Source organism: Bactrocera latifrons, unplaced genomic scaffold (assembly GCF_001853355.1).
Source record: "Bactrocera latifrons isolate USDA-ARS-PBARC rearing strain unplaced genomic scaffold, ASM185335v1 scaffold_24, whole genome shotgun sequence".
Lineage (NCBI taxonomy): Eukaryota > Metazoa > Arthropoda > Insecta > Diptera > Tephritidae > Bactrocera > Bactrocera latifrons.
In genome coordinates, this window is record NW_017535963.1 from 695565 (window position 1) to 721004 (window position 25440).

At 36.7% G+C, this 25440-nt stretch overlaps 1 protein-coding gene across 5 annotated transcripts in view; it reads left to right on the forward strand.

Annotated features, from left to right (window-relative positions):
• The first annotated feature begins 4614 nt into the window (after nt 1-4614).
• LOC108969100 (chondroitin sulfate proteoglycan 4) overlaps nt 4615-25440 on the forward strand; it is a 29390-nt gene continuing 8564 nt past the window's right edge. Inside the window, exons 1-3 of one of the 5 annotated variants that reach the window (XM_018933620.1) lie at nt 4615-4663; nt 12405-13505; nt 25215-25411. In XM_018933620.1, coding sequence (XP_018789165.1) covers nt 13424-13505; nt 25215-25411 — 279 coding nt within the window. In that variant the 5' untranslated portion in view covers nt 4615-4663; nt 12405-13423. Of the gene's footprint in view, nt 4915-12404; nt 13506-25214; nt 25412-25440 lie in introns of all 5 variants that reach the window. The other 4 variants (XM_018933618.1, XM_018933619.1, XM_018933616.1 and 1 more) reach the window with 4 other exon arrangements.

Genomic DNA, 25440 nt, shown 5'->3' on the forward strand with positions numbered 1-25440 from the left:
TTCCGGTCAGCGAATTTCCGGTATCCGAGAATGTGTCCGCTTTCTTCGTATAATTTTGTCCCTTTACATATGCTACCCCACATTACAGCTTTCAGGCACCCTCGCCAGTTGCTGCAGAAAATTGCATTCAATTTGACAGCAAAATCCAAGATTTCAACTGGGCGACCAGGAGCATGTAGCAAGCAACCCCCGAATGGAAAAATTCTTATAACTTCTAAACTATTAGTCGTACAATAAATCGAAAAATGTGGAAATTTGCAGAATCGCATGGCCTATTTAAGATAATTCGAATTCGTAATTACGCATAATTTTAGAAAATTAAGAATATGCTTAATTTCGCCGGTTTTCCACAAAGTAATGCTTAAAACGGCTTTTCAAAGCGGTACAACGGCCGCTTCTTCGTTCTGTATATTTTTGTCAGCTTGTTGACATTATTTGTTCTGCTGGCAATTACTACCCGCTTGGCTCCAATCCATCAAATCCATTCGATCACAACCATCACCCAAACGGGGATTTGATATAACAACTGGAACAAGAATATGTACTTAGGCCACGAAAAACTAAAATTTTTCTTTCAGATCAATGCATTCTGGGTATTATAAACTTCTGGACAAACATGACTTGTATTAAACTATCCAATGAAATAAATATGAATTTCTACTTGTACTTATATACATGCATACATACAAATTTTATACGAAATATATTTCCTATATAGTTTATATTATATTTCCAACTGTGTCGCTGACAACGAGTTTTATTGCCGCGGTCACCACTTCATTTTTCATTTCTTAAAGAATTTCCTGTTACAATGAGTAAAGTAATATTCACTTCCGTTTGGGTATGAAGTGGCTCAGCACTTCAAGRAGCCTTAAATAAAGGCAAAAAAAAAAAAAAAATATTAGTAAAATTCAAAGAAATATATGTATATAAATACACATGTAATAATTTTAACATAACTATTTGCCTTCACTTCCATTGCATATAAATTTGAGGGGGACACACCTCTTTCGGCGGTGAAGCATGGAGAAGAGCAAGCACTGGTCACATTTTTGGGCAGCTCTTCAAGGTACGCACTTCAGATGCACATACACTTCACTCATATTTATACACTTAACTTATATATATAGACAGACAAACACACTAGTACATATACACATACATATATCCATATATCTTGTTACTTATTTTTTACACTACAATTACAAGTATTCCTGTAAATTGAAATGAAATTAAGCGCGCAGTTTGAGGGTTGGAAATTTTCGTGTTTTCCGCTGGGATGGTGTTGAAAAATATTTGCCCTGAAACATTTGTTTTTGTTGTTTGTATTTATTTTTTACTTTTTAGATTGCGCTTTTGACATTCTACACACATTCATTCACTCATTCACACGCCATATATTTATAGGAGTGTGTGTATAAATAGCCACAAATGCATTTGCCGCGTGTTCGACTCTCATCAAGCCCTCCCAGGGGTGGCTGCTTCGCCTTTGCTTTGCATTGTTCGTTGTTTGTGATTTATTGCAACTTCTGCGATATGAAAGTTGGAAATTATTGAGCAGTTATTTTTGTTTTTTTTTTGTAGCATACCCATCTCGTTTAATGCTTTTTTATGCTGATGGGTGCGTCATTAGCGTTATTTGGCAGTTATTACTGTTAACTAATGAAAATCTAATATGTGGTTGATGTGACTGACAAGGGCATTTAAAAAAGTAAAATATTTAGGTTTCGTTATTTATCAAGAGGAGTATATACTTTGAAGGATATACACGATTTTAAACCGTTTGTGTATTTGTTGTTGGATAGGTTTTCGTTATAATTAATAATTCGTTGCCGCATTGTATTTTTGTTGGGATGAACTTGCTCAAGAAAGTCGATATGTCCATAATATATTAGTATGAGATTGAAAGCTCGAAATTTGGAAAGAAATCCTACTAACATTCGAAAATATCCGTAATTTCGATATTTAAACAAAAAATCAATGACAATTTCGAAATTTCGTACATTTTCAAAGGTGATCCGGATTACATAGGATTTCGATGCTTTCTCAAGATTTTTCGTTTAAAATTAGAAATTGTGTATGTTTTTTAATATTTTTGTTAAAACTTCAAAAATTCGGGTAAAAGCAAAGATGATCCAAGTTATTTAACATTTCGTCTCTCTTTCAAGATATTTTTCTCAAATTCTGAAACTTTGTATGTCTTTCGAAGAGTTTCGTTCAAACATCGAAATTTCGCTGAACTAGAACCTGGTTAAGATTTTCACCCTTTCTTCTTAATTTTTTTGTTCAAATTTCGAAATTGCATGTGTTCTTCAAGAGTTTTGGTTCAAACTTTGGAATTTCATATATGAATATATTGATCCAGATTATCTTTCTTTCTTCTTCAAAATTTGTCATAAAGATTTCCAAATTTCGTATACTTTCAAGGGTGATGCAGAATATTTTAAATTTTCTTCTGCTTCAAGATTTTTCATAAAAATTTCGAAATTACGTATGCTCTCAAGGGTGATCTTGATTATTAAACCCTTTTATTTTTTTAAGATTTTATATGAAATAATATCTCATTCATAATATAATATCTCATTCATTCATAGCTGATGGCTTAACCGCTAGCGCTATATATATATATAAATTGTAATTGTAATTAATTTACTTTTTTCAATTTTTATTAAAAAAAAAAAAATATCTCATTAACTTTTATTTTTAGTTTTAAGTTATTAATTATTCTTTTTAGGGAAACAAATGCTGCAAAAAATATTAGGAAATCCATGTACCCAATTTTTATAGGTATATCCATAGACCCTTGAGTCAGCTGTGCCAACATTTTACAATTCTATTGAATCCTGAAATGAGAAAAGAGACACCGTGTCTGAAAATATTCTTACGTAGCAACCAGTAGTTGATCTGAGGTTTGCAATCAGGTATGATTAAAAATCTAAAAAAATATAAGTAAATTACGACTTTATAGACTATATTGTGGACAAGAAAAACCCAGCAGCACAACAAAGTCTAGAGAAAAAAAAACTTATTGCATAACAAACGATCACTGAAATAAAAATAAATTTTAATTTGAAAATCCCACACTAAATAACTGTAATTTCAGGACTTCAATATGCTCAAAAGTTCCTCTAGAAATTATGGGATTAAATTATTATTAGTAGAGTTTGTAAAATGTTCATTCAATATTTAGGTCAATGGATAGTTCATTCATCATTAGTGTATTTAATTACTAATTGAAACCGAAGTAAAGTTATGCTTGGAAATGTTGCAAAATTACTCATGAAGTCAGCCAAAGCACAATCACACACTTCTAGGTAAATATGTTAGTTTCAGTTACATACACAAAAATACATACATATATTTAGACTTATATGTGCTTTCAACACCAATTTTTAGATTTCCAAATTTCATCAAAAAGCGGAAAATGTGCACGAGACCAGCAAAGATGATCGATCTAGTCAGTTCCCATACAAATATATTTCAATAAGGAAACATTTAGTCATAAACACGTTTGTATTGAAATATGCATGTATGTTTACATTTGGGCTGTGATACAGGGGTGCTCAAATAAATACTAAAAGTTATGGCATTTCACAATACCTAAAAAACCCCAAAGACCTCTTAGCACATCAGTCGCAATTTTTTCCTTTAGTTTTGTTGAGTATTTGCAATTCGATATACGACTATATCACCCCTATTCTTTTATTAAAATATATTTTAGATAAAGATGAAAGCCTGGAGTTCAACACTACCATTACCAGATAGACAACTACACTAACAAAAAAGTTTTGAGGTTTCTCTTTGTTGGGGTTCCGACGCTTCGAGTGATCCAAACGAACTCAGAACTGAAAAGAAATTTTGAAAATGCCTTCCAACTGAGAATTTCAGCGCGCGATTCCTTCTTCATCATATATTCGTAATGAGATTTTTAAATATAATTCTTTCTGAGTAAAGAGCACCCATTCTTTTCGGACAACCCTGTGCTAGCCAATATTTATTTGTCGATCCATACTAGAGCAACGCAGCCTGTAACATCTTGGCTGTTTGTATGTATGTAAATACGTCTATATGTATGTAAAAATACCCACCGCACACTCATTGTTGCTCGTTTATGTTTTTGTTTTTATTTTTGCGCGATCGCAAGAATCAGAATGTGTACATATGTGTATGTTCGATTGTATTTATTTTCAGTGTGATCCACGAAAATTGGGAAAAACGAAAAGAAAACATGGACGCACACACGCAAAGGGAGTGATGTGACTCGCATTTGATTGCAGAGCGCACATAAGCACACACACACACACACACACATACACATTTATTTAGCGCTAGTGCGTGCAACCCCCGCGCCCATTGCCATGTCAATTACTTCCCTGCCACACAGCTACACAAACACGCGCGCACATACATAAGTCAGCTGGCCGAGCAGAAGATACTCAAGCGAAGCAACGCAGAAAATGCGCGAGGGCTTGTTGCAAGACGCGGGTGCGCCGCCTTCATGCTATGCGGCGGAGTAAGTGCGCCTTGCTGCTCGGCCAGCGACTTGCCGGTCTCTATGCCGCCAGCTAGCTAGCTAGCGCTAGTGCGAGTTGACTTCTTCATTCAGTCTCTGAGTGTTCGCTGTGCTGGACGGTTTGGCACTTTCGCTGCCACTAACGGTATCGTGTGTATAGTTCTCAGTCCGCCTGTTTATTTGTTTGTATTTGTATGTATTTATGTAGACCCGGTGTATGCATAGTGTTAGTTGTTGTTGGGAAAAGCGTGAAAATCCAATATTGTTGGTTGTGGGCGCGTCTAGGGGAGTCGCCAATATTGAACGTGATCGCGATCGCAATGAAAAAAGTTGTTTGTGCTTACGAAAAGTTGGATAAATGCAAATATAGGTGTGTGTCGACGAAATAGTTGGTCCATTAGGTGCTGGAAAATTTGTGTTTTTTTTTAAGTGAAACTAAATTTAATTGAGTAAAGTGTCAAAGTGTATAGTTTGGGGCCACACATTGTGTGCTTATATTTTTGGTGTGTCCGCTGCGTTACAAAAAAGGCAGCTAGCATCAAAGTTAGCTGCCAAAAGTGTTAATAAAATAATAGTCTTTTGTTTATAAAAAAAAAAGAAATAATTCTCCTTTATGTGAATTCAATTTTGTTGCACACATTTGTTTTGTGCCGCAAACAATAACTTCCATTCAGCGTGCTTTAATGCGAGCCTACATGTGTGTGTGTGTTTATAAGAGTTCAATTCAGCCTTTCAATGCCCCCAATTATCAATAAAGCTCCATCAAAAGGCGCCTAATTAATTTGTTACTCTGCTTCGAATTGCGTGCCACATTGTGACCTCACTCTCAGCCATATAAGCAGCCAACGTTCGTGTGCGCGCATAAGGGTGTGTGTGTGTTTATGTGGTATATCTAGTGATCGCGTATAAAAAATAAAAATTATTCCAAGAAAAAGTTGTTAAACGCATATGTGTTTAGTTTTTATTAAATGCTTACAAATATATGGTGGTTTATTGGAAAACTGTGCCTACTGTGTTTAAGAAACAGAAGAGATCGCATCGAACGATCACAAAACATAAATCAACGAATGCTTTTGTGTTCAGTACGGAAAATCTTGATATCAACTTTTATTGAATATTTATGCATTTTCATAGTGAATGGTGATCGGCAAGTGATTCGAAGACAATTCAGATGGAAATGTTGAGTGTATATGGGTTTGAAATCCATATCTAACATATGATATCTGACTTTACATATACTTTTTTGAAAAATATATTATTTTAAACAATATTATTAGCTCATCTGAGTAATGTGTACAATCAATTTAAATACATATCCATTCAGCGGCTTTGACTACCAATTTTTGATAGATACTTTCTCTTTCCTCAGCTTATCTATAAAAAAAAAAATATATATATTCTCATTATAAAAAAAAAATTAATCATATAATTTGTGTAGCTCTTCAAATGTGATTCGGATGGGATCAGAAACACGAAAAATCAGTTACCGACTACAACATATAGTCCTTTTAGGTTGGTATAAGCATGTTCAAATAGGAAACCCGTTTCTTCTCCGGTATGACATTCAGAAATTTCTCGTGGCCTTCATAACTCATTCTCTGAAGCAGACATAATATGTCATCTTGAGTTGCAAAAAAGTTGAACGAAGACCAATCATGGCACTCAGCCACTTCCGCGAATATTTCTACATGAATTGGGTCGCCATATAGCACGTTCCTTTTAAGACAATATCAATGCGGCTAATATATATTTTTTTTTAATCGGAAGGGATTCCGATCTTTTAGAAAACGTCAAACGATGGTTTCAGTCTGCTGATGACACGCTCCCGTTTAGGAAATATCAGCTCATCCAAGTAAACACACTTTTTTCTGTTTAGAATGGAATTCAGATCATTTCAGACATTTTGAAATTTAAAATGGCCAATCAGAAGGCTCCACTTTCGAAGCTAGCCATGTTGATTTAGAACACCAACATGATCAAGGTCGACGCCAGTATTAGATCTATGAGACTATCAGCGTCGCACCTCCGACTTTCAATGTCGATTATGGCGTTGTTGAAAGGACTTGTCGCTTATACGTACGACCTCCTTTTCCACTATGTCTGATCACTGGTGATTTTTTCTCATACCGACCACTTCCATTATTATCCCGCTCAGTCGCCCTCTTGCAACAGATTTTATGTTTTGGTCTTTTAGAGCTTTTGGTAATCTTGTCTGTATGGTGTCCGTAGTCGTTTTCCTGACTCTTCATGTTTATTACCCCGCTGTCCTGAGGGCTGGGTCCAGCGATTAGTATTCGCGGTTTGCTCGCTGCACGTTTGCCAGTCTTTCGTACAAGATTCCTATCTCCTCCCAAATTGGCGGTTGGCGTACTTATTCGTTTGTCTCAGAGAGAGGTTAGAGTCTTCAGAATCCGTGTCATGACACAGCCGAAGCAGTGCCAACTCGAGTGTTAATCTTTATGTTGTCACCTTCGCTCAATTTTGTTTAAGCATTTTAATTTTATGTAAAAATGTGGATGGGTTTTTCAGCGGATATTGTTGCTTCCTCCTACTTCACGTGATGCTTACCGAAATCCAATCAGGGTACCTTATCCAACTAACTTATGCCCCTCTGACCATGAGGACTTGGGCCGGCTATTGGAGGAGTTATTGACATTACTCATACTTTTTTTTCTCATATATTGAAGAAATTTGTAAAGTTAGTTATTTAAATTTTGGGAAAACTTTTTTTTTTTACTTTTTCCTCTTTGATATTAATAAACTCGCGATATGTATTAAAGAAGTGAATAAATCTGCTAAAGAGCTCATTGAAGAAGTTTTTTCAAACAAATTTTAATTGTCTGGGCATCAAGCTCCAATAAATTTGTAGAACTATGCAGAAGCTTTTCATGTAATCTATTTAAATACTATTGTATTTTCTTATTGGAAAATTATATTTCTTTTTATATTTCTACTGCTGCCTTAAATCTGAATAAATTCAAAGAATACTCCACAAATACAGACATCGGCTCGCACCTATATTTCAATTATTCTATATTTGTGCATATTCCAATTAATTTCGAACGACACCTAAAACTGCAACAACGAATATATATATCCACTAAATATTAATCAATGTCTCGAGCGAGCGGCGTCAAACCGTTGACACTACCAACAGTTGGTGCTGGCAACAACAACTTCATCTTCATTAACGAACGAGTGTAGCGGTGAGCCAAGGCGAGCAACTAAAACGTCAAAGACAACAAATTTAGATTGGAGCAACGCTTCCAGCACCCCTACTCTATAAAAGTCGCGACCGACACTTCACAAGAAGCACTAACGGCTTTCTACACGCAGCAACTTGCGTGCAACACAGGGGACGCCGACGACGCGGTGACTTCTATTTCAAAGAGGGGGAGTGGTTTATATTTAGAATTCCATCCGTAAATAATTCACTTTCCTGTTTATGAAGAGCAGCAAACAAAAGCAGCAACAAAAACAAGAACAATGTCCCCAGAGCTGTTAGTTGTTGCTGTTATTGGTGTTGTTGTGCCTATTCCTCTTGTTGGCTGGCGGAGGCAGTATTTATCCGCCAGCTGTCGCTTGCTGTTGCCATTGCCGTTTGATGCTGCGCGTTGCAAATGGGCAAAGGTGCATGCATGCGTACAGCTACATATGTATGTATGTATTATATAGGTGTTTATATGCATGTGCCTACAACTATGTACATATGTACATATGAGTATGTAGAGTACACACGTTCTCGTTTATGCAGTCAAGTTGGAGCGGCTGCCGCATAGTTGTTGTTGCAATTGCAATTGCAGCCGTTGTGCTGCACAACAAATTATGTTTTCATTGCTCCCTTTTCGCATGCGGCATGCTACATGTTGCAAGTTGCAAGTTGTGCATTGCTGATTTTTACTGAAATGGGTGCAGACACAAGTTGGCGAGACGCATTGAAAGGGAGGGTGACGACAAAAAATACTTCAAAATTATTATCATTTGTTGTTGTCTTATTGTTGTTACGCCATTTTTTGCATGCCGCCGTCGCTGCTTTATTTTAGTTCATTTTCACTTATAAATGAATCGCACTTGCATATATTTTAGCACAAATATGTACTTCATGCACGTACATATGCAACATATATATATATTATATATATATATATATATAACAGAGTTCGCGTATCTGCACGCTTACAATGAGCCATTGCCGCGTCTGAAGTTGTTAACGTTTGCCGTTGCTCTGTTCTGCGGTTTATGTTGCTGTTGTTGTTGTTGCGGCAATTGTAGAGTGCAGTTCGCCTGTTCCCAGTATTGTTTGTGCTGTTTTGGTTTTTTTTCTGGTCTTGCAATCTCCACCATATGCTAGTATGTTGCAAGTTTGATGGGCCTGATAGGTCTTTGCCCTTTGTGGCATATGACTTTTGCGTCAAGTTGCACTTTTGATGTGAAAGTTATTCGAAAACATCCAATGTTGAGAGTCGCACAAAATATGTGGTTTGTCTATAGTTTCACCCACATTTTTTTTGCTGTGATTTGGTGTCGCTGCGAACTCTTCCCTTCTTCCTCTGAAAAAAAAAAAATGTGCGAGTGAATGGATTAGGTTGAGACGAAATATTCCCTGTCTTTCGCAACAATTTGCGCTTTTGTATCTTGTCTACAGAGGAAGCTTGAAAGTTTCCGACGATTTAGTTCATCCTCTGGTAGTAATTGGCGTTTTCAATCTAGGAAACCAATGTAGAAACCACTTTTATAGCAATTCAGGATGAGAAATCGTGTTTGCTGCTGGTATCTGCAGATAAGGAATAGTTTCTAAAGAAGTGTTAAAAGTCGAAAAATCAACGGGAGTGTCATGGATGGTCATGAATTATTCGTGAACAGTCCAACCTTATTTGAAAATAGATGTAATCGATATTCCTTCTTTGTTGTTCTATTGATCTTGGTTGTATTGTGTTCTTAATGTTTTTGCATTGCGAACCTTTTATCAGACATATCATCATATACTTCTGGGATTAGACTCGACTGTCTGGCTATAGAATTCAGAATCGTAGTAGTTATATTTTAGAAATTAAGGAAGCAACCAAAAAATTATGAAGTTTTCAAATATGATCCCAAGTAGTATGGAACAGTTTTGAAACAAGTCTTCATCAATATAATTTATAGATTCCCGTAAAGTATGCACTCATTTGCGAATATGTGAAAAGCTTTGGCGCAAAAAACTCGAGTGTCGGTATGAAATATTGCCGGCATATCTTACTGAGGATTTTAAGAAACTTTAAGTAATTTAGTTTAATAGGTAGTGTTTATAAAAAGTCAAAAAATGCTTTTAAGGGTTGTTCAAGAAACTCTAAGGCACTTACATCGCGCTACAAACTCAAGTTTAATGTTAAGTTTTTATGAGCAATTGATACATAATCTTTGTGAGAGAAACTCCGAGTAATCTACATGACTTTTGGCTTAAGGCTAGGTATTTCTGAAAAATTGACGAATTATCCATAAAAAATATTTAAGAAACCCTGTGTAACTGTTTTGTGTAAGCTACTTTTACGATAAACTTCATCTTTAAAAAATACCAGAACTAAGCAATAAAATTATCGAAAATTTCAAGTTTCTGCTGGCGTGTGATGAAGAATGTTATTGTGATTGAAAGTAAAAACTTTCCTTTCGCTTGACATCTCTCTGTTACGACACAGGCATGCAACATTAGCCTACAGAAATATAAAAGATTTTCCAATATTTAAAAGTACACCGAGTTTAAAACAGTTTTCATGTTTCAAATGCAATAAAAGATTAACACACCGACAAGCATGTTCCAATCGGTTGATATTCAAAACTGAGAGCGACGATCGTGCGGGATTTTATTGCCGATAGCATGTACATTCAAACAGTTATGTATATATGTACATAGTTATGTATGTTTAAAGTACATAAAATAAATTTTTTTTCTTATCTCTTTGTGTGTTGCTGTTGTTCTTAATATTTTTTTAAAAGGCGCTTAACAGTACATCTGCTGCCGAGCAGTTGCTGCACGAATTTATTGAAGTTTTATTGCTGCATTTTATGAGTTTGCGACAATTGTGCCTTTTAACAAGTTGAAAGTGAATTTTAAATGAGAGCAAAGAGGGATATGTTGTCACGTTTAATGTGTTATGTGTTCTAAAAATGAAAAATAAGAAGTGTCCATTTTCAGCAAAAAAAATAAATAAAAAATTATGAGGGAATCGAATTGGTATATAAATATGATCATATAGTAAAGAATAGACGTGAAAACATAGATAGAATAGATAGAAAAAAATTATGATTTTTTTATAATTAACTATTTATATGTTAATAAATCTATTACATTTTTCTTTGCAAAACAACTTTTCAAACATTGTAGCTGAAAGTACTGTTTAGTAGCTCCTGAAATTCTAGGACACTATACCAACAAAAGTTAATCATGATGGAGATGAAGTTGATCAAAGCAGAAAATTTACTCTTCAGAGATTTTCTGCATGTTCATGGATCCATTATTATGCCTCTGAAAACAGGAAGCATTAGATTTCTCGAGGTATATATGCAGTAACTAAAGTTTAGGTGTGGTTTTTCTACCTTCCAAAGATCGCTGGCGAAAGCACTTTTTGTAAGCAATTAAATCTTTTTAAAGGATTCGTTATTTTGTACTATGTCATTTTAAATAAAATATGTCTTTAAAATTTGATGCAATCGAGGGTTATACTCCTATTATTATTAGTTTTGCAGGATAGGTTAGATGACTGACCGCTCACCATAGCAAGGTGATCACACTTAGACGGTTAGGTACAGTACTTTGTAACCTTTAGTCTGATATCAGCTATTGGCAAAAAATGTCCTGAACCTGTTACAAGTCTGCTTTTTTGTTTATATATAGTTCCGCTATTTCATCAGGATGTCTAAAAAAATGGTATCCGAGGTGATTTTACCTTAATCTATTAAAAGCGGGAATTACCTCATCCTTTTTCAACAGCTGATGTAGCTGGCATCCGGTAAGATATTCGATCTTACTACATGAATCCCGAACGGACAGTGTCCAGTAAGTACTCCTATAACCATTGAAAGTACACCTTGCTGAGAACGAAAATTTCTTACAAATTCCCCTGGCCATAAAGACTTTGAGACTGAGGTCAGTTCAGTATTGAATATCAAGAAACCAACCGAGGTCCTAGCTATTCCCATTCCGCAGTCCTAGCAAGGTCAGTACCAGAAAAGAAGTCTATGCATCCTTTACTCCTTTTTATCTGAGTGGATAGTCACAACTCTGAAGATGGCTGGGTTCCGAAGCAATAGATCTACTGCTACCTTTATGGCGGATGTATTAGCTTAGAAGACGCTGCAGTGTTCAGGAAGCCTAAAACTGGATCCCTTGGAAAGTCTCCGACGGTGTACTCTGTGTACTAGCTTTAATCCATCTCTCCGTCCACCTTCTCCATCACTTTCTTCCCTCCCTTTATTTCCTCGAAGATATGTAAGCTGTGAAATGACAGCCATGGCTAAGTTCGGCGACCTTGTAGTGCAAATATTTTATATAGAAATCAATGCCATCTTCTTAAGTACCCAGATGCTCTGAGGCTGAGGGAATCTTTGGCGGCCATACACTTCGCTGGTATGTGTACTGGTGTTACTTGCAAGAGAACATTCTGTGCCATAGTCGGTGGTTCATAGTGCACCAAAAGTACTGTACAGAGCAGCTCGTCGAACCCTCGTTACTTTTTTCACGAGTGTAGTTTTTTTCAGCGCTTTCTGCCAAACCAAAATTCCGTAAAAAATTATTCGTTTAACTACGGTTTCATAGAGTCAAGAATTTTTAAACTCTTCGATTAAATTTTTTAGAAGTATATAAGTAACTCAAAACACTTAAAAATTAATAAAAAATTAAAATTTTTATTAAAAGATGACCCCTTAATCAATAAAAAATCACATTTTCGTGAATAATAACTTGGAAGCAAATGTTGCATAAACAAACTGTAAAGAAGACGGAAATAAAAGTATCGTTTGTTTATGCAAAATGTCAGCGGCGTTGAGTGATTTTTAAGAAGAAAAAAAAGGCAATGTTAAAAAATTCTGATAAATGCCGAAACATGTAGACGAAAGCAAGTGTGAGCTAACTGAATTCAAAACTCGTGTAAAAACATAAAAATTATGTGCCAAAAATGATTTCTCCACGTTGAGTGCACGAACGACTGATGATAGCGAACATAAATATGCATTTTCACATGTTCTACACAAGCTAAATACATTATATACTCAACTACATAAGCAATATACTTATACATATGTAAAAATATATGACAAGACAACAACAAAAGACAACGCCGCAGTAATAACGCTTCCGAATACATAGCGTTTGCCGGCGGAGGGCGCGTACACATGTCGAATGCCGCTGACATGCAACAGATGTGTGCCATCAACGTCAGTAGCAATCGTTTACAATAACAACAATCAGTTTTGAAGCAATTCGACGACAAATAATCGTGAGCAACAAGCCAGCATTGCACGAACAATTACGACAAGCAATGACTCCAGTGGAATTATCGACATCATCACCCACACCCCGAAAATACCGAAAGTAAAATCCAACAACAGAAACCACACACTGAAATTAAGCTCTACGGCGAAAGAGTAGCAGCGGCAATAAGTGCAGTGATAATGATCGAAGAGCAATTGGAACAATCATTTATACGCGTCGCCCCTCTCTTCTCCCCACGGTCGGTGTTTGGGGTTCGTGCAGTAAAATAATTAAATTTACGTTGTGGAAGGACTAATTGTCTGCATTCTAAAACAACTATAAACAGTTTTTCTAATTACTTCATTTTCTAAAATTTTTGAAAACACACGTGCTCCCTAGCACACACCAATACACTCTTATCACACTTAACCTAACTCCGACCGTACGTGCGTAATTTGGGGGAAATGTCGCAGCTGCGCTGGAGTGTCCTGTGCTGCACGTTGGTTGTGGCACAATTGCTTTGCCACAGCGTCAGCGCTATGAAAGGTGCGTATGCCATACTCGTATATACTTAGCTCCTAACTCACATACTCATTTTTATTTACTTAGGCTTATCTTTATTATCCAACAGTTGCATTTCATTTATAGTCCCGGTATCTCTACCCTCTCGGTACCAAATAATTTCTTTCTAATGGGTGAAATTATTAAATTGGAAATGTGAATGCTTTGTATGAGTGATTGTTAAAACGAAGAAAGAAGATGCTTTTAAGGTATACAATTTCGACGATAATTGCTTTAGGGAAGGGGGAAAAAATTATTGATTAAGAAATTGTTTTCTGTTATGGTTCTCTCGAACGCCATATACTCAAAATGGAACAAATTTAGAGAATTAAAATCACTTTTCCATTATTTTCTCTTCGGCCAAGGAGCTACATATTCACTTATATGTATTTGTAACTGAAGACTGTTTTTTTAAATTCACCTGACTTAAAAACAAGGAGGTTTCCAAAGTAAACATGACTTAAAAAAAAAAAAAAACAGAACAAATGGGTTTTCGGCRRAATCAATTTATTTTATTCAAAATAGTCTCCTTCTGCTCCAATATAGCTTCTTGCATGGTCCAACCGTATGTCGAACGAGTGTTTTAGCTCTTTGGCCGGTATGACTGCCAGCATGCCGGTGCAAGCCTTTTGAGAGACACCTGCGTCTGCATAACGCATTCCTTTCATGGACGAATGCATTTTTTCGAAAGGGAAGAAGTCGCACGGTGCCATATCAGGTAAATGCGGGGAGTGGTTAATGGTTTAAATATGATATTTGGTCAAATAATCCTCCTTCGAATGTTGGAAAAAAATGCTCAGTCATAATGTAATAAATCGATGTTTTGAAGATGTTCAATTCCACTTCCATTAAATCAAAATCCCACATGTTGATCATCATTTATGTCTCACGAGCACTTTGAAAACGTTTAAACCACTCGAGCATTCTGCTACGCGATAGGCAATCATCACCATAAACTTGTTTTATCAATTGAAACGTTTCGGTAAAAGTTTTACCAATTTTAAAACAAAATTTAATTTTGGCTCTTTGTTGGAAGCTCATTTTCAAACCAATAACACAAACATACTGACACTTAAAACGCAATAACTTCTCCTCCAATTCTCACTGGACACTCAATAAAGATAGCAGATTCTAAAATTTCCTTTTAGGTGATATAAATTGTCTAGCAATGGTTGTCGGTAAGTAAGAACCATATCCGAAGGTTAAGTAAATGTCATCGCCACAAAAAAAAAAAAATAATAATAATAAAAAATGTTGTGCAAACAGTAGGGTCTGTCTCAGAGATTATTTCTACTTACAAACACTTTTATCGCATTAATATTCTATAGTAGTAAGTCGAAGTAAGTATAAAATAAAAACCTATTCACTTTTCTGTCTAGACTTCTCACTAACCTTTCGGATATGGTTCAACTCAAAATATTTTTGAAAATCCTTCTCCTTATTTTTTAGCACAAAAGACCATTCGATCTACTAGCGAGACCTAGAGTTGAGATCACACGACTTTTCTCAAAGAGTCACAGTTTTCTGTTCTCTCACATGTAACTTCACAACATATAGAGGCTTCTCAACGTCGCTGCATTACAAAGAGCGCAACAGTAGTGCAATTTCGTGACTTGTTATTGTTCGCTGTTTCCATTTCCATGTAAACAGCGCTGTGAGCATTGTGCACTTCGACCAGACTTAATGCGAATAAATAAATTAAACCGCAACCAAGCAATTGCATTTGTTAGTGGTACGCTGCTGAGTCGAAAGTGGATGTCATTATAAGTAGGTACTTCAACAGCTGAAAAGGACGTAGTTGTGGGGGTAAAAAACTTAAAAAATATATATATTAGTTATTTATATGTATTAGGGTGGCTAGCCATTGGTACGTTGAATAGTTTTAGATTTTCGTTTTAATTGAAAAAATTATGCACAGAAAATTCCGTTTACAGGTACATTTCTTATAGCATGAGAGGGTATGCAAATACCTTTATCTTCATTTTGATCAAGCTGTTTGTATGAAAACTATTCAATCGCATCGCGACCGATAGGAAGTTGTATCACGTCAACGCCCCGCCACACACAGATTTTATTGTGAACAGCTACTTAATCATATCCTTGTTTCCTTGCCTGAAAAGGCCGATGAAAGGCGCTTGCCTTTGAGACGACAGAGGGGATCGAAGCAGGAGATTGCCTTCCGTGACGATTGGTTCAATAGTTTTTTTTTTTTTAAATTGACTCAGTCCTATTTCTTTCCGGACAAATGCTGTATAATGGTTCGAAATCGATCTAGCAGTCACATTTCCCGGTTTCCGGAGCACAACTATCTGCTTCGAAAGAAGCGTCATACATTAGAAAAAAAAAAAGCATTGCAGACAACGATTTCAAAAATTGAGGTGAAAATAACCAGATTTACTTGTACATTTATAATTATATGTACAGCTATATGCAAGTCCATGAAATAAATAAAATCAGACTGCGCCACTGAGTGCCAACATCAAGATTAGCCACGCCAATAACGAGCCTAGTTGCGATGAAAGCAAATATGCAACAGACAACAAGCGCAGCGCTGCAATAGTTAGACGGATAGACAGACGTTGCAACGGATTAAAATACACACATACCAACAGAGAGACAGACAGCCAATCCGCTAGCGACTTAAGTGCTGTGACAACGCGTCGTGCGCTCGCGCATTTTTCACGCCTGCCATTTGACTTTTGGTGCACGCCACTTTCCACAGCTGCAACAAAGCCATGAAGACGGCAATAAAAATCAAAATGGCAATAACAACAAGGAACTGGCAGCAAGCGGCAAGCATTTGTATGCGAAATTTTCTTTAAATAAAACGGCGAACGAGCGGCTTTTTACTGCACTTTACATGTTGTTGCTGTTTTCTTGTTGCACGCTACTCTTTTTTCCCCATTTCTGGAATTTTTTATGTTTTTCATATAGTTGTTGGTATTCGTGACGTCACTCTGCGCAACTGTGTGGTGTTCTACTGGCGATGAGTCATCGGTGTTGCCTACAAAAGCCACAAAAACAGAAAACAACACGCCTGAAGTCGGCCGGCAACAACTTGGCAATTTGGCGCGTTTCGACCAACTTTCGAGTGCCGTTTCGGCCGGCTGTGCGAATTCGCACGTTTTGCCTGATTTCCTTTTAATGGCCGCTGCGGCGTTCTATTCTTGTAATATTTTTAATTTTTGGCAGCTGCCTGGTTGTCGTGTGTCTTCGTTTGTTGTGCTGTCAATTTGCTTATATTTTTCTGTGTGGCATTGTACACTCATGCGGCGTAGTTTTATCTGTGTGTGTGTGTTTTTTTTTTCAAATCAGCGCAGCGTGCCAATTTCTGCTGATGACCAAGCGGTCGAGGAAATTCGACGCGCTGCTGTTTATTGTGCTCTAATTTATTTATTTTCTAATATGATTCTAAGAGATAATAAATATTACTTAATGAGTATTTTGCTTTTAAGTTGAATAAACATTTTATAAAAAAGCTGTCATCTATATAATTTTTGTCATAATATTCATAAATAAAAGTTTTTAGTAGACCTTTGAAACAAGATTTATATTTATTGGATTAACAGCTAAAGTTCGTTGAACATCATCGCAGATTATGGTGCTGCTACGCGGATTGTCGACGGATATTTTGTTGCCGTTTTCTGTAGTAGAAGTCTGTCCATAGGGAGACTACAGGGTTCGTCCAGAAAATAATAGGACAGAGTCAATTTAAAAAAGTTTATTGAACTAATCGTTGCAATTCTTTAAAAACTTTCCAAATATGCTCCTTCTGCGTCGATGCAGCGCTCCAGCGCGATTTCCAAGCATTGAAGACATCACGGACGACATCCTCCGAAATAGCTTTGAGAGCCGAGGTGCATACTGCTTGGATCCTCTCTGTCGCCGCTTGCCTTGCTTTTCAGGCAAGGAAACAAACAAAAATTCCGGGGTTGCACATCTGGGGTGCAGGGCGGTTGCGGAGGCTTTGGGATGCCGGCCTAGGTTAGGTAGCTGTTCACAAGAAAGACGGAAAGTAATAGCCGGGGCGAAGGTGTGCCGGAGCGTTATCGTGGCGCAACTTCCAATCGGCTGCGATGTCTTGCCGCCACCGAAACACACCACTTTTTAGTAAAGCAACATCTGGGCCTGCTTGATCATATCAAACCACTCACAGAAACAAGTCACGCGAAAATGTTTGTCCTGACTCTCCAGATGTTTGGTGACAACTGACCAGCCACTCGTTCGTTAGCTAGGAACGCCCTCTACTGAACTCTCGGAAGTTCACTTGCGGCGGAAGAAAATCAGACCTATTACTTTCCGGACAATCCCGGTATTACAACTTAATGGAATTCGCGACTAGACACAGGGTAACAGTTTTATCACTATAACAACGCTCGATCTCTTGTTGGCAATATCGGTCAAAACTATCTGGAAAACATTGTCTGGGAAGTTTTGAATATACCTTGCCCTTTTTCATTATCTTTTCTTTTGGTCTATAAAGAAAGGTCTCACTAGAATATGGTTCGCAGCGTAACAGGGTATCAAAAATTTTTTGGTTCATTCTTTTTTTTGGGTGAGAGTCCACAAATTGCCAGGAAGAATGGGCTGAGGAGAGCCAAAAACTATTATTTAAAAAAAATTCTTTTTTTTTTTGTTCTGACTTAATGAGATAGGTCAGTCTATGAGTTTAAAAAAAATCGATTAATTTAATTTGTTTGTTTAAAGTATAGTTTAGGAACATTAAAACAGTATTTATTTAGCAGAATAGTGAAAAATGTGGTCTGATAAAATAGCGTCGAAATAAACGTTTTCCAAGGCTTTATTTCGATAAAGAGATCGTTCTACGAATCTTCAGACGAATAAATTATTTACCATTATTATTTTACAGTAAAGTATTTTTTGTGGGTTTTAAACTAGGCTAATCCTTCAGGTATGCACCACGTGAATGACAAAAATAGCTTACGTACCATTTAATATACTATGCATGTGTCGGCATATTTTTATAACTAAATTAACATACAACTTTGAAAAAAAAGTCAAATAAATTCCTTTAAATAACTCCAGAGGTTGTTATCTTAGCTTAGCGAATATAAGAACCCACGAAAAATCTTCAATATCAGATATCATACCACACTTGATCTCATGTACTGTTCATGCAACGAATTCAATCGCAACTTGATGTTATAATTTACATTTCATCAAAACTTTTACTAGCTCTCCACCTAAAGCTCTTCAGGAACTTTGTGCTTTGTTAAATTATGCATTCGATATAAAATTTTGCTGTTAAAAGATCTTTATCTTTACAAATTAACTACTTACAACTTTGATATGTGCTAATTTTAGAAAGTTAAACACTTATTGTGTATAAAATTAACGAGAGAGTTTTCACTTTGCAATATTAACCAATTACACAAACAAATAACGGACAGACATAACGTATATTGCAGGCAGCTTGAAGTTAGTTGTCTGGCGGTGTCGATAAATGCCAGGCAGATAAATAGAGATTCCCACAGCTGTCACCGGTAAGCGTGCTAAGCTCAAAATGCCGAAAAGTTTTGTTCACCATAATTGAGAAGCTTGATTTGGTGTGGTGTCAATGGCGTGACTGCCTCATTAAATTTTATGTGCAAGTCGTTAAAGTTGCACCATGTAAATGCAGGCAGGTACACATAAATTTGAATATACAAATGTTTGTAAATAAAATATAAAAGCTGCGTATGTATGTATTTGTGTCAGAATGCGTTCGCTGTCTTCGTGCGTCTATTTCGAATATTTCAACTACGCGCACAATTTTCCAATAAAATCCAAAATTTTTTCGGCGCTTTTTCTAAATTTAGCTGGCCACGGCTTGTAAGGAAAACGTGATGCTTTTCCATAAAAAAGAGCAAACGAACTGTCACAGGCGCTCCAATTTATTAGCCATGACTCAAGGCATTTACTTGGTACAATAAATAAACAACTTTATATAAAAGCAACATATCTACCAGTTTTGGTGCTTAATTAGCGACAAAACATAGCATGAACTCTGGCTACTTATTGACAACAAAGCGGACACGTCGTGCGGCATGCGGCGCGTGAAAGACCAAACTCCGAAGGCCTCACCATAATGTATGGGCAGATGGAGAGGCGGAAAAACGAATAAAAATAATATCATAATTCACAGTTAAGAACATTAATTAGTGGCAGTTAGCAGGTACAGTGTGTGGCACACAAGACAATCACAAATACAGATACATATTTACATACATACATATATATAGTACATATGCAACTGTATTGATATTTCTTGTGTGGTGTGTTGCACAAGTGTCACAGTTTTCTCAGAAATAAAGGAAAAGTATGCAGTAAGTGCAGCAGTCATAAATATATTTAATGTCTTGCATATCGGTACGAATTTACGCTCCTTAATATGTAATACATATAGAAATGTGTGTGTTTGTATTTGCTCAGCTATAGGGTAGCGAAGCAAGTTCACAAAGGCAAGTGCCAGGCGCGTTCGGTGATTATGAAAAACGTTTTCTTGGCGAAGCTTTAAATTTTCATTTACTGGGAAATTCACCGCATACATGCAGACAAATACACACATATACATATATAAAGGCTTATGGCGCTTAAAAATAGAATAGCCGCGTTACAGTGACATACAAAATTCTCTAAAAATTGTTTTTAATTGCCGTTCACCTGAATCACTTCACTCAGCTGCTTCCTAGGATTCTTTGTGGGTGTTTACTGCATATATGCTTCAAATAAAGTCTAGTACATATAAAGAAACACATTACTTTTTGAACAGTTGGCTTTAGTAAGCTGTATCAGGCGTTGAAGAACAGTGATGAGGTTACGCTGTTACCATTTTTCTTCTACAAAGCCGAAAACGCCTGTTTTGATCTTCTTGAAGCTAAATATTGCATAAAAAGTCAGTTGGACCTCTAAAAGCAAGGCGGATACAAAAAGAAGTTTGATGCGTGGGTACCACACAGGTTAAGTTAGGTTAAGTGTTCGATTTGGACAGTAATCTCAATCGTCTTTTTGGAACCGGCATTAACACCAACAACAATGTCAGCCTCGAAACCCAACGCAGAATAACGCTTTCCAACAAGTGCTACTTAGGACTGAGTAGCCAATTTAGAAGTCAAGTCCTCTCTCGACGAACAACAACCAAACTCATTAAGTTACTCAATTTTCTCGTCCTGTTATATGGTGTAGAGACATGGGCGATGACAACCACTGTTGAATCGACGTTACGAGTTTTCGAGAGAAAGGTTCTGCGGAAGATCTATGGTCCTCGAATGTCGCATTCCATGGAACGGTAAGCTGTATGAGATAAACGACGCCATGGACATAGGTGCATAGAGGTCGCTGCTAACAGGCTTCTCTTTCGGACAGTTTAGAACGTCGGTACTTTGAGGTAGCTAAAACTCTTTGTCGCAGAAGTGTTTCCATCAATTTGACCATCTGAGGATTCCATCAGTAGTAGTAAAGGAAGTTTGTTCCATCATGACCAGCCAGAATCTTTTGTAGTTTGAGAATTTCTGATGCATACACTTTAGTCCGGACCTAATATCAAGTGATTACTACCTGCTTCTGTCATCTTGCGAAAATCTATTGTCTCAGTAATTACTAGTAGAGACCAGGGTTTCTACGAGATAAGTATGACTGTTCTATACGTGATTTTAGTAAAATATACTTATATTTTTTTCTCTCAAACATTGACTCAAATTCAAATAAAAGTTTGACTAAGTTTTATTTTTAATGTTGATTGTTTTTGCTATCGAGATCAATATTCTTCATATCCTTCATTGTCGAAAAATTTATTTCTGGCAGGCCTTTTCTAGAAGTTTGAAGATAAGAAAAGGACTGAGCGCCTTTTTCAGAGAATGTGATAAGCAGAGCATTTCATAACGAAATTTATCCCAACCGACCTCATCTAAATTTAAAAAATTACTCAGACCTTAAATTGAGCTCGCAATAAAGAGTTAGTTGGAAGTTAATTTACTAAATCCAATTATAAATCTTGTGTCTTATAACTTTCATGGTGGATGCTGCGCTAATCGTTAATCAATGAGACGGCTTTCTACAAACTTCAAGTCTAAGTAGGCTACTGCTAGGCTTAACTTTTCAAATAAATATACAAGTATACCAGTTGTAAGTAACACTTTAAATTAAACAAACAATTGCTTTTCAACTTCAAAATATCTGTCAACTGTCAGTATATGCCTGCTCACTGCACCCACAACATCTATCAACAGATCAGAAATGGGACGCAAACGACGGCAGTCAACGTCTGGTGCAAAAACAAAAACTAATATGTGGAACAGTAAATGCAACGGCTTGTTGAGCTTTTACACTGTAGTCTTCACGCTTGCCACTTAAGCTTGGACAGCCGGCAGGCTGGTAGCCAGTCAACCAGGCATTGACGATTGCTTGCAAATAAATACACTCTAGAGTATGGCTAAGCGCGCTTTCTACACATATACATGCACACATGTACACAAGATATCAATATAGTACAATATATACTCATACATGTATATGCAACCAACTCCTACTTGCCGCTTGTTGTCTGCCCCAAGCCACTTATGCAAATTGAATTTATTATTTTGCCACTTCAACATTCGAGAGTGGCGCACGCATTTCACGAAAATATTTCTCCACTATCAATTGCGGCGCGTCCAGCACTTCATTTGTTAGTGTCGCCGTCACAGAGACCGCCAAGGCGACTGGTGGCGCGGGCACTTTTGTCACCCATATTGCTAACGCCAACACCAAAGTCGTCGTTTGAAGTGCACAATGTTGGAATTGTCATTTCTTATCGTCACTTCGTGCGCCAGACGAGACAAAAAATGCATGTCGGCATGTCGGTACGAGTGCGTGTATGTGTGAAAAGTAACATGCGGTGTGTGGCATAGGCTTAGCAATTAATTCGCTGACATGTGCCCTGCATATGGTCGTGAGGTATAGTTTGTGGCGTTGGAGTATTGGAATGTAAACCAACAAATTTAGATAAGTATGTTGCGAATTGTTCGGCAGCAAGTCATATTTCTAGCTTGCGTGAGAATGAATGTGGTAGATTTCAAATATTTTTTTTTTTTTTTTTGCGATCGCGCAACATGTTGCGCAGAGTCATCTATGTTACCGATATAGATGTAGTTTATATATCAAGATGGCGAGTCGAGTTGAATTCCGGAGCTAATCGAAAAATTATAAAGACTTTTTAGCTCAGAAGGTCACGACAGGGGGTATATCTGATTGGATTTGAACATCATTTTTCCATAATATTATCCTGTCATCTTTATAGTTTAATGAACGAAATCGAACTAGCATCATGTGTACCTTCCATATAACACAATGTTCACTTCAATCAGATTCTTGAACTATGCAAAATATTTTATGTATGTATCAAGCACCAATAATGATAACGTATATAGACTTTGCTTGACCCTCTCTTTTAAAATATACCGAAATCAAACTACAACTTTTTAACACTCCAGATACCGAATATGAGGACCTCAATCTATCTGGCTAACCATATTGAAAATATGGGTCAATCTAATGTGATACGTTAGTAAAAGGAAACCGAATTCTTTTCCGCACAATAATTTAATTTATTGCTGTATATGATTCAGTTCCTTTCTTAGACTGCTGAATTTCCATTTATGTCAGTAAAAACTTGCGAGAGGTGAAAATGGATGTAATTGGTACATGAATTACAGCAGCTAAATTATTAAAGAAAATTTACTACCGTAATTTTTACTCAGTGGCTTTAAATTTAAGATCTACCCTACATATGTATTACTAATATAATATTATAATCGTTACTCCTATGACATCTTGTCGAACATTTCGGCTAAATAGCGAGTTCTTTTTATTAAATTGGTAAGAAATATGTTCTCAATCATACCCTATTTCAACAGCAAACGTACATCCATTTATTTGTTAGGTTAGGTCAAATAACATAAACAGCAAGTTTCGGTTATAAAATTCACTTTCTAGTAGCGATGAAGCGATTTGGACGTGAGTGCTACTTATTGCTCTCATTAATAATCTAAACAAATGCAACTACTTAATTTTGTGAAGTTTCTATTGTTGTGCGCTTAACAAGCGACGCTCTCAACAAGAACTCTTTATTTATTTTTGCTTTAATGTGGCAGTTTGAAGTGTTGCATGCAGCTGCCTTATGGCACTTATGTTGATGCAGTCACTACAGAGCAAATGTTATGCTGTTTTTATGCCAGCAAATGTCAGTGCAGCCAAGAGTGTTTCGGTAAAGTAGCAGGCAATGGAGAAAAGTTGCGAAATTTCGGTGTGTTACTTGAAAACCGTGGATTAAGTGTGATTTATTGTTGTATGCTGCAAAAGACTGACGTAGCGAGGTACAAGAGATTATATATATTTTGAAAATGTATATGTATGGAGAAATGCATTAACATATATACGTATATGTATAGATAGTTGTGTGGATCAAAGAAGAGGGACAGTAAGTGTAGGAACAAAACAAAAACATGCACTCATATATATATATTTGACCCCTCAAACCGCAAAAAATATATTTCACTGTGGCTTTCTGTTCGCATTTCTTGATTCCAAAAATCTCGATAGGTCGTAATAAAATTTTTAATTTGAATCTTTATTTGATTTCTGAAAATCTTCTAGAGCTCCACTCGTTTGTTAACATATTTCTTGCTGAGCAATTTGAATGATACATTATTATTTGTGTCTTATCGAAATGATTTCCAAAACGTTAATTTAGCTGACATAAAAACGTTCACTAACCCAGTTTATTTTGATTCGCTCAGCCAAAGACACATAGTAGTAGTGCTCCACCAGGACAACGCCAAAGCCCACACTTCGCTGATGACTCGTCAGGACATACGGGAGCTCGGATGGGTGGTTTTATCGCATCCACCATATTGCCCGGCCATAGCGGCAAGTGATTATCATCCGTTCCTGTCCATGGCAAACGCCCTTGTTGGTGTAAAGTTAAACTCAAAAGAGGCTTGTGAAAAGTGGTTGGCCGAGTTCTTCGCAAATAAGGTGGGGGGCTTCTGCGAGGCGGGTATTATGAAGTTGCCGTCTAGATGGAAACAGATTGTTTAACTAAATCCGATCACTGTAACACTTTTCATAAAGCAATGAATAAATGGAAAAAATCGGAAGGGCGATATTTGACAACCTTATATGAGTTACAGTTGTTTCTAGTTTGCTTGGATATCCTATCTTATCTTAGGATTGCCAACTTCAAGCCTTTATCAAGCAAAAAAAAAATTCTGTACGTGGATCCCACGTCTAGACAAAGTGCCATGAACTCATCACAAATCACCATGTCATATAAATTCTGCCTAGTTTATCTGGATGTCGGAAACTGTGAGATCTGAAGTATTTTAGTTATGATTTTGAAAAGACCGGACAATGAAGACATTAGTGTTGAGATTTGAATGAGTTTTATTATCCATAGATTAAAAATTGTACCATGTCAAAACTGGTTGATTCTCGCTAAGTCAGTACAGTGCAGATGGATATCGGAAGTTGTCAAATATACATATATTAATGATTACGAGTACTATACAAATTCAGAATTAACTAAAGCAAATGTGTATATATACTAGATATGCTTGGTTCCCCGACATTTTAGTCATATAAATATAGTGTAATATACGCTAGATTCAATACCATAGCAACTCACTAATGGTAACTCTAACCACTTAACCAAATTAGTTTCGCTCTTCGGCGATGGCTATATCACGATGCCGCTACAGGAGGCCAAAATGTCCACAAACATACGCGTGAAATTTCGTACACAACAGGAGAATGCCTTCCTATTTTTGGCCGCGGGACGCACCGATTACTGCCTCATGCGGCTGGAGGGTGCCGCAATTAGCTTTACCTACAAAATTGACCGCGAAGTCATACAGGTAAGTTGGCATATAGGAAATCACCTAAA